General features: G+C 45.8%; 1 protein-coding gene across 4 annotated transcripts in view; it reads right to left on the bottom strand.

Annotated features, from left to right (window-relative positions):
* The window catches only part of CARMIL1 (capping protein regulator and myosin 1 linker 1), a 194,565-nt gene extending 181,339 nt beyond the window's left edge, over positions 1 to 13,226 (bottom strand). For 2 of the 4 annotated variants that reach the window (XM_054815207.1, XM_054815206.1), the window contains exons 1-2: positions 12,519 to 13,225; positions 8,407 to 8,504 (exon numbers count right to left, since the gene is read on the bottom strand). In XM_054815207.1, coding sequence (XP_054671182.1) covers positions 8,407 to 8,504; positions 12,519 to 12,558 — 138 coding nt within the window. In that variant the 5' untranslated portion in view covers positions 12,559 to 13,225. Of the gene's footprint in view, positions 1 to 8,406; positions 8,505 to 12,518 lie in introns of all 4 variants that reach the window. The other 2 variants (XM_054815205.1, XM_054815208.1) reach the window with 2 other exon arrangements.
* Positions 13,227 to 14,516: the final 1,290 nt, after the last annotated feature.

Here is a 14,516-nt window from a genome sequence, read left to right as displayed (position 1 = left end):
GACACATGGACCCTTTTAATTTGTATTTGTTCAGAGGGGCGAGTGCTGTCAGGATTCATTTGCAAAGGCCCCTGAAGAGTGACAGTAATATAACAATAAGCAAATACTCTTCAGCTGGGGGGGGGGGGAGCCCTCCCCTTTGCTAAAACCCCACCTACCCATCACACTCCCAGAGGCCACTGCCCTGGTCCCCAAACTTTGTACCAACCAGCAGAAATTTGTTTCAGTTTGCTAACATTAAAATCACAACTCACAGCTCTTCGGACCTTATTCTGCAACCCCAACTCCCCAAGCCAGGGTAGCTCTTCCCTCACCCAGCAGGCCAATTAATTTGGTTAGGTCTGTTTCAGGAGTGTTGGGTTATCAGACTCTGGCTCTTATAATTAAATTTTCATCATAACAGTTTGTCATCTTAAATGTTTGAATTAGGGAAGCTATCATTAACAAAAAGATATCACTCGTGACTTGCCACAGAGTGGGTGTTCCGGGCATATGGAGAGATTAAACAGGAACAAGGGCAGAAATCAGCTTGGGGACTCCAGTAGCAGTACGAAGTACTGTTAGCAGCAGTTATATTTAAAGAATAATTTTACATCCTGGGCCTGTAATTACTTTACACAGAATTAAATTACCACTACAAGAAAAAAAGTGAAGCAGAATTGTAGGTGATCCAGAGTATTTTAATAATCAGACAAATCAGTGACATTCACCAATTTTTCCATCACAACAATGGTTGAAGAGAGGGGCTCTGAGCAACAAGACGCATTTTTCACAGTACTCTGTACTAACTTTTCAATTAGCAGCCCTCACGGCCTTTCTTAAGCTTACTGCGTCCTCCACACCACTTACAGTAAAGTGAACCACATTCCCTGCATGAGAAGTCTTTTCTTAGAATAAGTATCTTCAGGGAGACAAAACAAGCCATGAGAGAAAAAAAAGAAAAGAAAAAAAACCACAAATATAGACAAGGTTTTTGCATTTAGATTGGTATACCAAATAACACATATTCCGTTCCCTTCCAAGCCTTCACTTTCTCAGAAAAAAAAAAGCCATCAATGTAGAACAGTGACCGAGACAAGAAGTTGACCCTAATGCTCATTTTCTATTTTTTATTTCCAGCTTTTGGGAAATTATATGTAATAGTCTTCTGCCACTTTTATGCACAGATTTCAATGCAAATCCTTGTTTAGGAAGGCTCCATTTCACAAATAATGGTCAGGCCCTCTAGAAACACAAGTACATTAGCAAACTACTTTGGTATATTATGTATTCAGCAAAAGTAGCAGAACGAGTGTGACAGTTTAAAAAAAAATTGGTTTTGAGTTGTGAAAAATTGACAGAAGGAAAGATCCCATGAAGAATTCAGAGCCATAGCGGATTCCGCCTCCCACCACTCCTTTTTTCCTGATAGCTGTTAGAGCTGTGAACAGAAAACCAGAAGCCGCTGAGAGTGAGATAATGTTTACATTTCCTCCTTCCAGAACACTGATAAGGATATACAGGCCCTCAGGTGGGTGTGCACATGAAAAGTGGGAGAGAGAACAAAGGCAGGTACTTTCAGGGCACTGAAAAATGAGTTACCTTTTCTCACCTTTCCCTATGTGTACCAGTTGCCCAAAACTAAAGAAAGGGAGAGCAAGCAAGCCACTCTTCTGATGTAATGGCCCTGCTATCCTCCCAAAGTGCAAAGAATACACTATACTCTCAATATGCAAACAATCTTCTATGCTTCAACCAAGTGTCAAAGAAAATATGCAACTCTGGGTTGAGCTGCACTTAAAAGGACAGGACTGTAGAAAATCTACATTTTGCCTGGGTAGCTAGAGAAAGAGGACCGTTTCAGTTTGGTCAAAGGCCAATTTAATTGAGTAGATTTGATCTTACCCTTAATGCAGGCAAACCTGAAGAAAAGAAGCCTCAGAGCCTATTATTAAGCTAAAAAGCGTGTCAACACCAATTTAAACACAAGACAAGGTTCCGTCTGCAATTGATGCTTTGAGTGTGACAGAGGATAGAAATAAGGAAGAAGAGGAAAACTGAAAGTAGGAATTGGAAGTGGAAATTAACGAAAGAAAAGCAATTCCCAACCCCACCAACCCAAAAAGAGGGAAGCATTCCTCTCAACTTGGTTAATTCTCCTGATGGCCAGTTTCCCCTCCTAGAAGTGGAAACATCTCAAAGAGGATTTCAACATTTGCCTGCACAACCACAGCATCAGAATGTTAAATCTGTAAATCCTCCCACTCATTAAAAAAGTAATGTTCTAGATTAGTGTATGACAAATATAGATTTCAGTAAAACTTGCACATGAGTATTTTTTTTTAAACAGTTCCTATTTTGGGACTATATACAACTGCACGACTGGATTAATAAATTCTCCTTCCAGCAGTACTCTTATTATTTCAGTTTTCTGTAGGAATCTTATTGGCCGCATTTCAACTATTTTCCAAGAGGTGCCTTGTAAATGTATTACAATACATTTTGACATGTAAGTATTTTTGATTACCTCACTTCATTTGGATTTCCTGACATGAGGGATGTACCAACACCTAGTTCCTTTAATCTTCATAAACACACACTTAAGAGATATGTCATAGCACTCAATGTTCTGGGCAGAGAAAAGGAAACACCATTATTTGAAAAGAATGTCCATATTTAACATTATTATCACACACCAGCTGTCATGTGCGAGATTGCACACATTTTATGTAAAACTAACCTTGGACAACCCTGTGAGCTTCATGCTTTTAGTGATTTAATACAAGTGCATATTTTTTAACGCAATACCTTTGCACCTAGATAGAGAAATTCATCTCTATTTGAAGATAATATCATAGATGGATCAAGACAAAAGATGAGCAATGAAAAACAAGCGCCAGGGCTTTTAATCCCAAAATAGTTTTGGCAGTGCAAAATATTACTGCCTCTACCCAGAGACTGCCATCCTTATAGCTGAACAGGCACAGCAGCTCATACATGCTTTTCTCAGCTGCTTTGGTACAGCCAGCCAGGTGGTTCACACAGTATTCAGCAAACACACGGACAGTGCATAAGACAGCCAAAATTGCTCCTTTAAAAGTAAACACAGATAGATTTTTTTTTTATATAATTTCAGTCTTCAGAAGCAGAACATGAAATCTCAGACCATGTGCACAGAACAAATATAAACCTATTTGACAGCAGTCAACTAAACATTTTGGAAACTTATGTCCCAAAGAAAGTGACAAGGACATATAAATTACTCCCAGTAAATACATGCTGGGCATACAGTACATTTTACCTGCCAAAGCAACTGTCCCAGTTCCAGAAGTAGGACTGTGATATTTTAACAAAGAGAACTATATTACCTGGGGCAGCAGCTTAACCAAAATTCCTCAGTGGGACTTCCTAATAAAGTGCTTGTGGTCACTACATCACATCGCACTACTCTATGACCTTAAGGTTATGAAAACATTAAAAAAAATAAAAAACCAACAACATCAAAGCAAAAAGAACCCAGACCAGCCATATAGAGAGCATAGTAATTTGCAGCAAGTATGAGATGACAATATTTCCTCATCTTTAACGTCTAAAATAATACTATTTTGGAAAGGAAAACTAATCTCAAAGGCAACTAGACTAGGACAATTCTTTTTTATTAATAGAATTAAAAGAAACAAAAAGAGGAATCCTGGAATTCTGGCCTGTCATGAACCACCCTGGAAACATCTGTATTTCATAATGAGTTGGTCAGATGTATTTAACATATTGCCTTTATCTTACAATTTCAACTTCTCAGTGATTGCTACTAATCACAATAAATCCGATAGGAAGAAACTGCAACGGGAAACATTCATAAAAAACACTATCGGGTATTTTGGGGGGAAAAAAGCAGCATCACAAACACTGAAACTAAGCAGCCCAGTTTCCTGCTGGGGTTTGTCTGTAGTTGATAATCACCAAGGCCTCTGGGTTAAAAAACATGACAAAACACAGAAATATTTCTCGGACACAGCATTCCATTGGATCTCTGATGGTGCCAGAAGGTGGGGCTCTCAGAGTAGGGAGTAGGTGTAAAGTTTCTCTTCTTTTTCTGACTGCTTCCCCCCACCCCCAAACCCGACACTATTATCATTACAACTGAGACCTCTACATACCCATCAGCTTAAGTTGAAACCAGCCAAGAAGGTCAGAAGTTGTCAGTTGTGAGGAGGAACCCAGCAGCCACTCAGCACGGTGCCTGAAGCCTTGTCCTCATAAGAAATTAGGTTTAAACAAAACAATCCCACAAAACCAGAACAATCCTTAACCAGATTACAAAATAGTGAGGTTCTTATCTATTTTAACCGAATAAGACTACTGTTGCAAGAACTATAGTGAAGCCAAACAGAGTGGGGTCTGTTCCTGCAGCGGTACTCTGCCTCTGGTTGAGGGCCGCTGGGAGTATGGTGGCCTGCCCGAGGCCTCCGCAGGAGTTTGGCTGCCTGCACCCGAGGCCAGCTCTGACATGGTGCAGGTGTGTGACCCAAAAAGCTGGGAGAAGACTTGACTGGTGGTCCCCATATTGCTCCGGAGTTCTGGCACTCAGCCCCGGCCTGAGCAATGCCACAGCTACGCCTGTGCCCAACCATTTTCCTGGCTGAGCCAGCCCCACCGACCCAACTCCCTGGCTTGACCTCTGCACTGTGGCCCAGCTGGTGATGACCAGAGCACCACTGCTCCCGGCTACCACCCCCAGTCCTGCTCTGCTCACCTCGCTGGTGTGTGGCAGGCCTGCACCCCATCAGGGACCCCCGCAATGCCTGCCCCCCTTGCCCCATGGGGCAGCTCCTCCTTGGTGCCTGGTTACCATTCAAGGTTTCCTTTATGCCTGGGGATTTTCCCACCCCCCTAATGACAGCCTTGCTCTGCTAGAGTATAAAGAAGACTTGGATAGGGCTGGAGTTTGGCCCTAATTGCCCAAAGACAGATCTTCTGCCCATTCAAGCTGGTTATTGGCTTTTCAGGATTGGATACCAGTTTGCTGCCTTCACACCTGAGACCTGGTACCAGCAGAGCACCTCACCATGTTTACTGGTTTGCATCATTATGACTAACTGAAAAACTAAGTAACCGCAAACAAAGATTACTGAGGCAGCAAGCTCATTATGCAGACTGGAGAGAAAAAAAGAAGAGAAAAAAAAAAACTGTGTCACATCAAAACTCAGTCATAATTTCCAAACTGGCACCCAGAGCTGAGGTCCTAAAGCACCTTTATGGCAAGCATGGAGTTCACTCACCTTCACCACTTTCATAGAATCATAGAATGGTTTGGGTTGGAAGGGACCTTAAAGACCATCTAGTTCCAACCCCCCTGCTGCGGGCAGGGACACCCTGCACTAGACCACGTTGCCCAAAGCCCCATCCAACCTGGTCTTGAACACTTCCAGGGATGGGGCATCCACAACCTCTCTGGGCAACCTGTTCCAGTGCCTCACCACTCTAACAGTAAAGAATTTCTTTCTAACAGCTAATCTAAATCGACCCTCCTTCAGCTTAAACATAGGGATCGTATTTCAAGCAACATCTTTCCCCCCCCCCCCCCATTTTTTCTTTAGTCTCAGATTCCAATTTCCATCTTAATATCAGAGGAATTTCCTAGAGCAGAGTGCCTTAAGGAGATAGTTATATCCATATTCTAGTACCTTGCACCTTGAATACGCTGTGAACAACAGGGCCAGAGGTCAAGCGTTTTTATAGTTACCTGCCAAGTGCAGTCATTTTTAAATAATCTCCCTTTCTCAAAGTGGTACTGATTTTGCTGGATTTTCCTAGGAAGGAAGGATGAGAGATCATTTAATTAAAGCACAGATTTGGGTGCTAGGGCTCAGTGCCAACCTCTGTGATCAACCTCCTCTAAAACCTTCAGCACATTCCTTGAGCTCTGGGGTTAGCTAGACTGAGAGCAACTGGTATTTTCTCCTTACTAAGTGCTGGACCCAATGCATGCTACTTAATTTGCTTGTAAACACCTAACTACTAATAAAATTTAAAACAAAATCTCAAAACAATTCACTGCTACGCATGCACTCAAGAGACTGCTCAGAAGAACATTAACATTTCAAAACTCAGCTCTGAGGAGTCGAGGAGCGCTGGCATGAAGGTTGCCCATGCAATCACATTTGAGCCCTCTGCTGCACGCACTTAAAGACATAGTCTTTAATTACTAAATTGCTTTTGCCGCCAACACTTTGACGTGCTCACCCATGGCATAGCAATTCAGCATTCAGTTTTATGTGCCCTGGTCAGAATGCGGCCATATGCATTATTTACTGAATACTGTGAAGTCCCAGCTCGGAGTACAAAAATTGTTTGGCAGCTTTCCTGTGGTGTTTAGCATTAAGCATCTGCATATTTCTGAAGCAAAATTATTTATCTTCAGCATCGCTCTTAAGGAGAGGAGGGTGTATCTCCTCATACTTCACAGGTAAGAAATGAGAGCATGTAGACACAGTAAGGCCAAAAAGTCTCCACTAATTTGAGGTACCCAATTTCAGGTGTTGCTGGTGTCATGTTTTTCAGAGCACTCTGCATTTCAGAGAACTCTGCATCCTCAAAAGGAACCAGAATCTCCACTGGCCTCTGCCACAGCAGACAACACTCAGCACTTCTGCAAGAAAACCCACATAAAGATACACACATGCAGTTAGAGAAACATTGAAAAAAAATGCCATTAGTGATTTGTACAGCTTCACACAGGGCAGTTTTCTTCTGCGGCAGGAGAAAACACAAATTCCAACCCCAGCAGTCAACAGTCAATTTCTCTAGCTATGAAAACATTCTCTTCTTTTTTTTTTTTTCCCAATATCAATCCTCTGCATTTTTGCATCAAAGAGCAAATGGTTCTACCGGACAATTCACCCCTTCAGCAATTCATCCCCTTGAAAGACTTATCCTGCACACTGAAGATAACACGCACGCACGCACACAAGAACCCCATAAGCAGGTTCCCTCCCTTTCAGTACTTCTTCACTCAGAAAAGGTTACCCGAGAGCTTAGGAGAGAAAAAAACCATCTGAGTCATCACATTTAGGCATCTTACTGCTGAGTAGTACATCCCTCAGAAACTTCACTGACAATTCAAAGCTTGATATTCTTTTGGTCCCATCAGATCAGAACAGTATTTCAGTATTTCCACAGTATATTTCACTATTGATAACAGTAATGATCCTGTATAAGTCAAAAAGTCAATCAAGTGTTACTGCTTCAGTGAAACTGTCAGCCTTCCCTATAAACATAGCTTTCAAATAGAGACGATCAATCAACATTCACATACTCAACCTATTTCCAGTACGGAAACAGGAGATGGAAACCTAGGAGCTACATATAACATGGGTAGATATTATGCAGAAAATACTTTAAATTCCTTAAGCAGCTGCTCTCTCTGAAAAGTAGACCATTATCAACAGTCTCACTGCCCTAGGATAATCAACATGTACTTTATGAAGATAATTCAGAACTGATTAACAACTTGTGGTTTTTAAAGACAAAATAGAATATCTGCACGGTGAATGTACCTAAAATCTGTAACAACAGTCTTGGCAATGAAACCTTCAAATATGCAATATCATTCTCACTGACAGAAAGTACCAAAGTTCAAACACCTTGCAAAATACTACAGCAGCACTGTAGTTATTTCTATTTGTTACTCTAGTTCTCCTGATAGAGAGGTATCAAAAGAATGAAAAAATAAAGTTCCATCTCTTTTTGCATATTCAAGACAGTAAGCAAGCACACCAGCTCATTACCATAGCTTTCTTATCAAGAGAGGCCAGCAAAACTATTCTTGAGAAAACAGGAAAGCATACTTAAGTGAGATTAATTTGACACTCTCCCCCACTACAGTTTTAGGAATGACAATGGAGGATCCCACACAGTAAGCATTTCTTTTAAATTGCAGATGTGTGACTTAACAGAGAACACTAAAAAGTACAAATAGCCATTTCAGTTCAAAAAGCACCATAGTTTTACTGTTACTCTGCACTGCATAAAGGCTTCAGAAGATTCTCAAAAGATAAGTAATTCTACATGCTTCATTTTGCATTTCTTGTCCACTCAAAATTCCTACAGATGTAAATGGGAAACCTAACCAGCAAAGGCAGCAAATTATTTTAGAACAGGTTCTAATAATAGCTTGCTTTAGCAGCAGTCGACAACACAATACCCTAAACTCTGAAGGATAACTCAGTGATAAACACACATGCACATGTGCATGCCTGCACATCGACTTGCTGTGCAGGCTAGCAAGAAAGTGGGATAATAAGTGATATGTATATCTTACAGTACACACAAATTTCAAAGAACCTTTCAAGAGGAGAATTAATGCCTCCTGAGAAGATATTGGCTTTTCCTCCACAAATTTAATCAGAGTCAGTCTATCATACTTACCAATATTTTGTTATCCACTTTATCTCCCTTGGTTTCCAGCTTTACTTTTTTCTTGACTGAAATTTTGATCTTTCTTCCAATAACATCCCTGACACTTTCTGAAATAAAAGAAAATACCTTAGTTAAATACCTCCAGTGACAACATGAGAAGGAAACAGACACCACTATCAAGTTTTCAGGAAGAGTCAGAGCTACATTGTTCAACTGCTTGCACTCATGGAAGTCTCATGCACACGCACCAGTACTAAACACAAGTAGAACTTTTCTAAGTATGTCATCTACACAATAAGTTATGTCTACTACGATAGGATTATCGATTTCATATGCCAGGATTCTAAATACAATTTGATATTTCTGTCCAGCGCTACTTACACATCAAAAGCATTCCCAAGACAAGCCCCAGCACTGCTTAGCTCTGCTCTGGGAAAATACAACAAATTCCTCACTCACTATTATTTACACCTGAAAAGCTTCCTGAAGCCAATTAGCTTCTTGCATTGCAAAAAATTTAGCTTGATGTTATTAATATCAGGGAGGCTAAATGGGTCGGATAATGGAAAAGCCAGTGTTCACAGGTTTTGCACTCTGCATGTTTAAGTCGCAAAGCAAACCGAGCAGACTTTCAGATACTAACACCTGACAGCTATGCAGCCGATGCTATGGGAGGCAACGCTGGTCTGGGTCCAAGTCCCAAGGACAACGTAGCCACCTCATGGTGCCAACACCAAAGTTACATTAATTGCCATAATGCTTTAATACATATATGCATATACATGTAAACGTGGTCTCTGCCAAGTACCAAATGATCCAGCCTTTCCACTAAATGTTTGCACCCTGGCCTGAAGGGAACATATACACAGGGAACTGTGTCAGAAAGCTTATACAACTACTGACACTGATGTAATTGGGAGATAAACAGAGGAGTTCATCTAGAGGAGCCAATTTGGCACCTTCCATAAGTTTCACTCCCCAGCCCCCACAGAAAAGGAATGAGAAAGAAATCTTTTAAACACATTAACCTATTTCTAGCACTACAACTGGCATCTGTAAAAGGCACGTCTCCACTCTCCCCAGACACACTTTGCCCTCATGCACACTAAAGTTTAAAGGCTAAAACTGAAGATAATGGGCTTTTCCTAAGGCTTTTAATTATAGTGCTCTGTATAGCACTTTTCTGCGCAATTTTCATCTGGTAGTCAGAATACGTTAGCACAAACAACACACCATTTATTAAGCCTGGACGTTTAGCCCAGGCCACAGTGTTCTGCCTGCAGGGCAGGAGGGCGTGCAAGTCAGAAATGCGCCTGATCAGAGTGACTCTCCACCAGAAAGAACTCTTTCTGCAGAATCGGCATGTTTTCCCCAGGAATTTTAATTTTCCTATCAGGAAACAAAAGCTCCTCGGTAGCAGTGGCTTGCCCGGCAAGAAGCCTGCCCCAAGCTGCGGCAGCCCCGTGGCAGACGGCCAGCGCGGCTGGCTCCCCAGGCAACCACTTGGTCAGGAGCCAGGCTGCAAGCTCCCGGAGCAGCCAGGTAAGCAAAGCCCGGGGGAAAGTCCAGCCCAGTCCTCACGATGTGAACTGTTTTCCAGAGGCTTCCTCTCTCATGGGTAACGCCTAATTCTGGTCTTTCTGTCCCTGCTTGGGAACCCAGAAGCAAGCTGACCACACGGTCTTTTTCATAAAGTCCTACCACCTTGCAGAAGGAAAGGTATTGCTGCTGTTTCTGCTACTTTACCTCCACCCCCAGCCTCTGCCTTTGGGTTTCTCCTCTCCCACAAAAAGTTCCAAGTGCCTGCATCTAGCAAGGGACTTCCTCCTGAGGTGCCAGCATGGGGAGACCTGCTTCCCTTCACTGTTCCATAAAGCAGCAGTGGGAGCAAAACTGCAAGCCCTCAGCTCCAACACTCTTACTTCAACAAGCCATAGGGAGAGAAAGAGCCTGGGACGTGAGACTCCTTCGCAGTGTGTCAGGATGTCAGCTCCCTCCAAGGCTCCACCTGCCAGAAAGGGCTAGAAATTCTTTTTCAAAAAGTTAAGATAAAGATTTCATATATATTCCCCATATGACTGAGGACGCTTCCTTACACATCAATGGCAAGTGGGCTTGCAAAGCAGTTTTTCAGATTGAGAGATGGAAACACAACATTAAGGCTCATATTTTCAGGTGCTCACTCATTTTTAACACAGGAGACCATGAGTGCCTGCCTTCAGACACTCGCACCTCAGAGGAGTGAATCCAGGTAAGCCATCATTGACAGGGTTTTTTGAAGACTATGACCTACCAGACCTGACAAAGGTCACACAGGAAGTGAGTAACAGAACAAAAACTGCAGCTCAAACACTCCTACCCCTAGTTTAATCTCCACGCTCCAATCACTAAAGTGCTAAGGCACATCCTTTCATCCTGTTCTCAAAACACAGAGTTACTACAAAAAAGTCTATTTAAAAGGTTAAATTTTAACATGCAGACACCAAAATACTGCTAGAAATCAAACCAATCCACATGCCCCAGAAGAGCCCTTGACAAAGCAAGCTGGATGGGTGCAGGGCACCAGGACTGCAATTCCTGGTAATTCTAAAAATCGTCCAAAGCCACCAGAGGATGGGATGTGTGAAGATGCTCACTTTGCTCATCCTCATAATATGGAGCACACCCCACCTATAGCATACTAGAGTACAGGACAGATCCACAGTGAGTAGTACCATGCATTAGTTCTCAACATGCCTGGCCATTTTAAAGAAGAAAAAGTTCATGGTTTTGACCATAGCTACTCCTAGGACACTTCCAAGCTCATCACTTCTCAGTAGTAAGCTACAGACTAAAGCAAACCCCACAGTTTGCACACTAAAAGGACTGCAAAACAGAGCTATTTTGTCTATACAGGAAAAAAAATCTGCAACAGCTGCAACTTTCCATCCAGATTTTTACCAATATTTTATAAATGTTAAAACCAGTTCCCAATAGTGCTGGCTGACAAAACTGAAGGAAATGCAACAGTGTAAACGAACTAGGAGAGGTTTGTAAGGACTGTATTCAATGCAGCATGTACCTTGTTGCCTGATAAATTTCTGTTTCCATCCGTCATTAAGGCAACATTTTAAAATAAACTATTCTCGTGTTGGTGAGATCCTTAGATCTCTCAACAAGCAAAACCACAACTAAAACCAAAGGAAGTTTGGCCTGAGCAAGGTGTCTGAGGACCAGGCCTAAAGCATCAGACCTGCTACCCCCAAACGACACTGGTTACCAACTTACCGCGTTAATGAGCCATTTATAGCAATGACAGCATTTTCAGGGACCTTATCATTACCTATGATTTCCTAAGCATTACCATGGAATATGGAGGTTTGTGTGCATGTAGCCTTAAAACTTTAATTACAAATCTCGTGCATACATAGGAAAATTAGTCTTAAACTATGCAAAACCTAGGGGAAAAAAATAAAAAAAAAAAGCAGCCAGAGCCCCAGCTCGGTGCCTCAGCCTGTGCCGTCAGGCTGAGGCGCTCGGAGAACCTGCCCCGGCGCGGGTGTCCCGGCGCGGGAGGCCCGGGGCAGTTTCACCGCACGCCTGCCAGCCCCCCAGAGACCCTCCCGGCAGCCCCCTCCGGAGGGCGGGCACACCGGGCATCGGGAGGCGGCCGCTTGTCACTGCCCGCCGGGAGCCGCCGGGGAACCCCGCGCTGCCCGGGGATGGTTACGCGGTTACAGCCCCTGCTGCCCGCGGCCGCCTCCCCGCTCCCCGCCGCAGACCCGCAGCCCCCGCATGCCCATTCTCCGCACGCAGCAGCGGGGCCAAGCGCCGGCGGCGCGGCCTCATCTCACCGCCCCCCGCCGGCTCCTCAGAGTCCCCCCGACCTCCCGCGGAGCCCCCTCCGGCACCGGCAGAGCCCCCCTCGGCTCACCCAGCCAGCCCCCACAGAGCTACCCCCGGCTCTACAGCACACCCTCCCCGTCGCCGCGGCCCCCGGCTCCCCCCATATGCCCCTCGCAGCAGGGCTGCAGCCCGGGGTCACGCACAGCGGCCTCCAAACTTGCCCCCCCCCCTCCCCGCGCTACACCTTCCCCCAGGGCTCTCCGTCTCTATCCCCGCCGCCAGGCCCCGTTCCTTACCGATCAACTCTTTGGGGACGTCGGAGCTCTCCTCGGCCATGGTGGCGCTGCCCGGCGCCCGGGGGTGCCCGGCGGCGGGGCTGCTTCAGCGGCGCGCCGTTCCTCCGCCAGGCGAGGCGGGCATGCAACCAGCGGGGCGGGGGGAGGGCCGGCCGTGCGCCTCTCTGTGGTGCGTGTGTGCGGTGTGCGTGGTGAGCGCGGCCGGAGGGAAGGGGCTTCTCCCGCCCCGCGGAGCCCGCTCCCTCCGCGCTACATGACTTCCCCGGCTGCCGGCGCGGCCAGGAGGTGCATTTCCAGGGAAGGAACGGCCCACAGACAGCCGTCAGACGCGGCGGGCCGGGCTCACGGCGGCCCCCGCGCCGGCTCCCTCCTTCCCCCTCACACAGCCGGCCTCTCCGCGCCGCCGGGCTCCCCCCGCCCGGCACCGGCGACTGAGGCACGGGCGGGAGGAGGCGGCAGCGGAGGCTGCCCCCGCCCCGGGAGGGCTGGCGCCCTCAGCCCAGCCCGGCCTCCTCACCTCGCGAGAGCCGCTGGGAGCCGCTTGCCCGCGCCCACCGAGCTACCAGCGGTAGAGGAGGCGGTGGCGGCGGCCGGGAGCATCGCCCTCAAAGAGCCATCGCGCCCGCCGCGGAGAGGGAGGAGGAGGGCAGCGAGCTGGGAGATTCAGCGCGGCGAAGCCGGCCCCTCCTTCGCCCGAGCAGCCCCCGGCGCTGCGGCGGGTCCGGGAGGGCGGCGGCGGGGGCCATCTGCCGGCGGCCGCGAGTGGCGCGGCTCAACCGGCCCGATCCTCCCCCCCCCCCGCCCCGTCGCCGCAGGCCCCGGCCGCCACCGAGGTCTCTGGTAGCAGCACCGTCCCTCCTCTACAGCCACTCTGCCTTTCGCAGGTGTGAACCTTCAGGCTTTGCACCGCGGGAATTCTCCTCTGGGTTCATGTAATTAAAAAAAGGTGTATGGTATGAAGGGGGTGGTTGTCATCATCAAGCCAGTCTTCACTGCCTGGGAAAGGTATTGCCCAGGCTGGATCACTTCAAGCCCTGGAAGAGGCTAACCTTTGATCCAGAACTCATCTGCCTCTCCCTCATTCCCCCCACCTTATCTCCATAGGGACGGCAGCCGCTTCCAGCACCTGTTTTGAGATAACGCCCTTGCTAGAGATTGCTTAGCAAACTCACTGCACAGGGAAAGGCAAGTCTCAGAGCTTGTGCTGGGTGGAAGGGAACCGAGCATGCCTCCTTTCCCAGGACCGAAGAAAAATCCACAAACGGCAGCATTTTGCTTGGTGCACTTTACTGCTGAGAATTTTTGTCATGCATAACAGCCACATTATAGAATCGTGGCACATGAGCTGCCTAATTGCCCCTATAAAAATAAGGAGGAAAAGATGCTTAATGGATGAAAGCGAAGGAAGAGGCTCGGCAGCTCTGGAAATCCTTCGGCTCGCTTCTGGTAGCGATGCCTAGTTTCAATGAAAGGATCATTTTCACTGCAGCAGGACTGTGATTGGTCGCCTTCCATCCTAAAGGGGTGGATAACTGCATAAACCTCATATCTCAAGTACTCTACAAGTGAGTGATGGATCTTGGAGATCAAAGTCATTTATGCCTAATTAAGAAACCTGAAATGCATTCAGTGAGAGCAACAGTGTAAATCCAAGAGTTATTTTGCTGGTACAGTACCATACTGCTGCACTCTGTGTCTCGGAGACTACTGCATACCCTGGTTTTCAGAAGAAACATGATTAGCAGTTTGAAATTGGTGGGACTCATCAAACAATTTTATTATGATTCCCCATGGCACCAACCAGCTCTCTAAATGATGTCAGAGATGATTTTACCAATACAGACAGGATTGCTACAGAGATGGCTACAATTTGCTGTCTTCACAGTTTGCTATTTACATGTAATGAATAAGGACATCCTTAAAGAAAATTTTAAAAAGTGAATATATTAGTAAAAGGATAAAGAAGCTGTGTGCTTTTAATATATAGCAATGTCAATC

Source organism: Grus americana, chromosome 2 (genome assembly GCF_028858705.1).
Source record: "Grus americana isolate bGruAme1 chromosome 2, bGruAme1.mat, whole genome shotgun sequence".
Lineage (NCBI taxonomy): Eukaryota > Metazoa > Chordata > Aves > Gruiformes > Gruidae > Grus > Grus americana.
The sequence above is the reverse complement of the archived record's forward strand: the minus strand, read 5'-3'. Positions and strand labels throughout refer to the sequence as shown.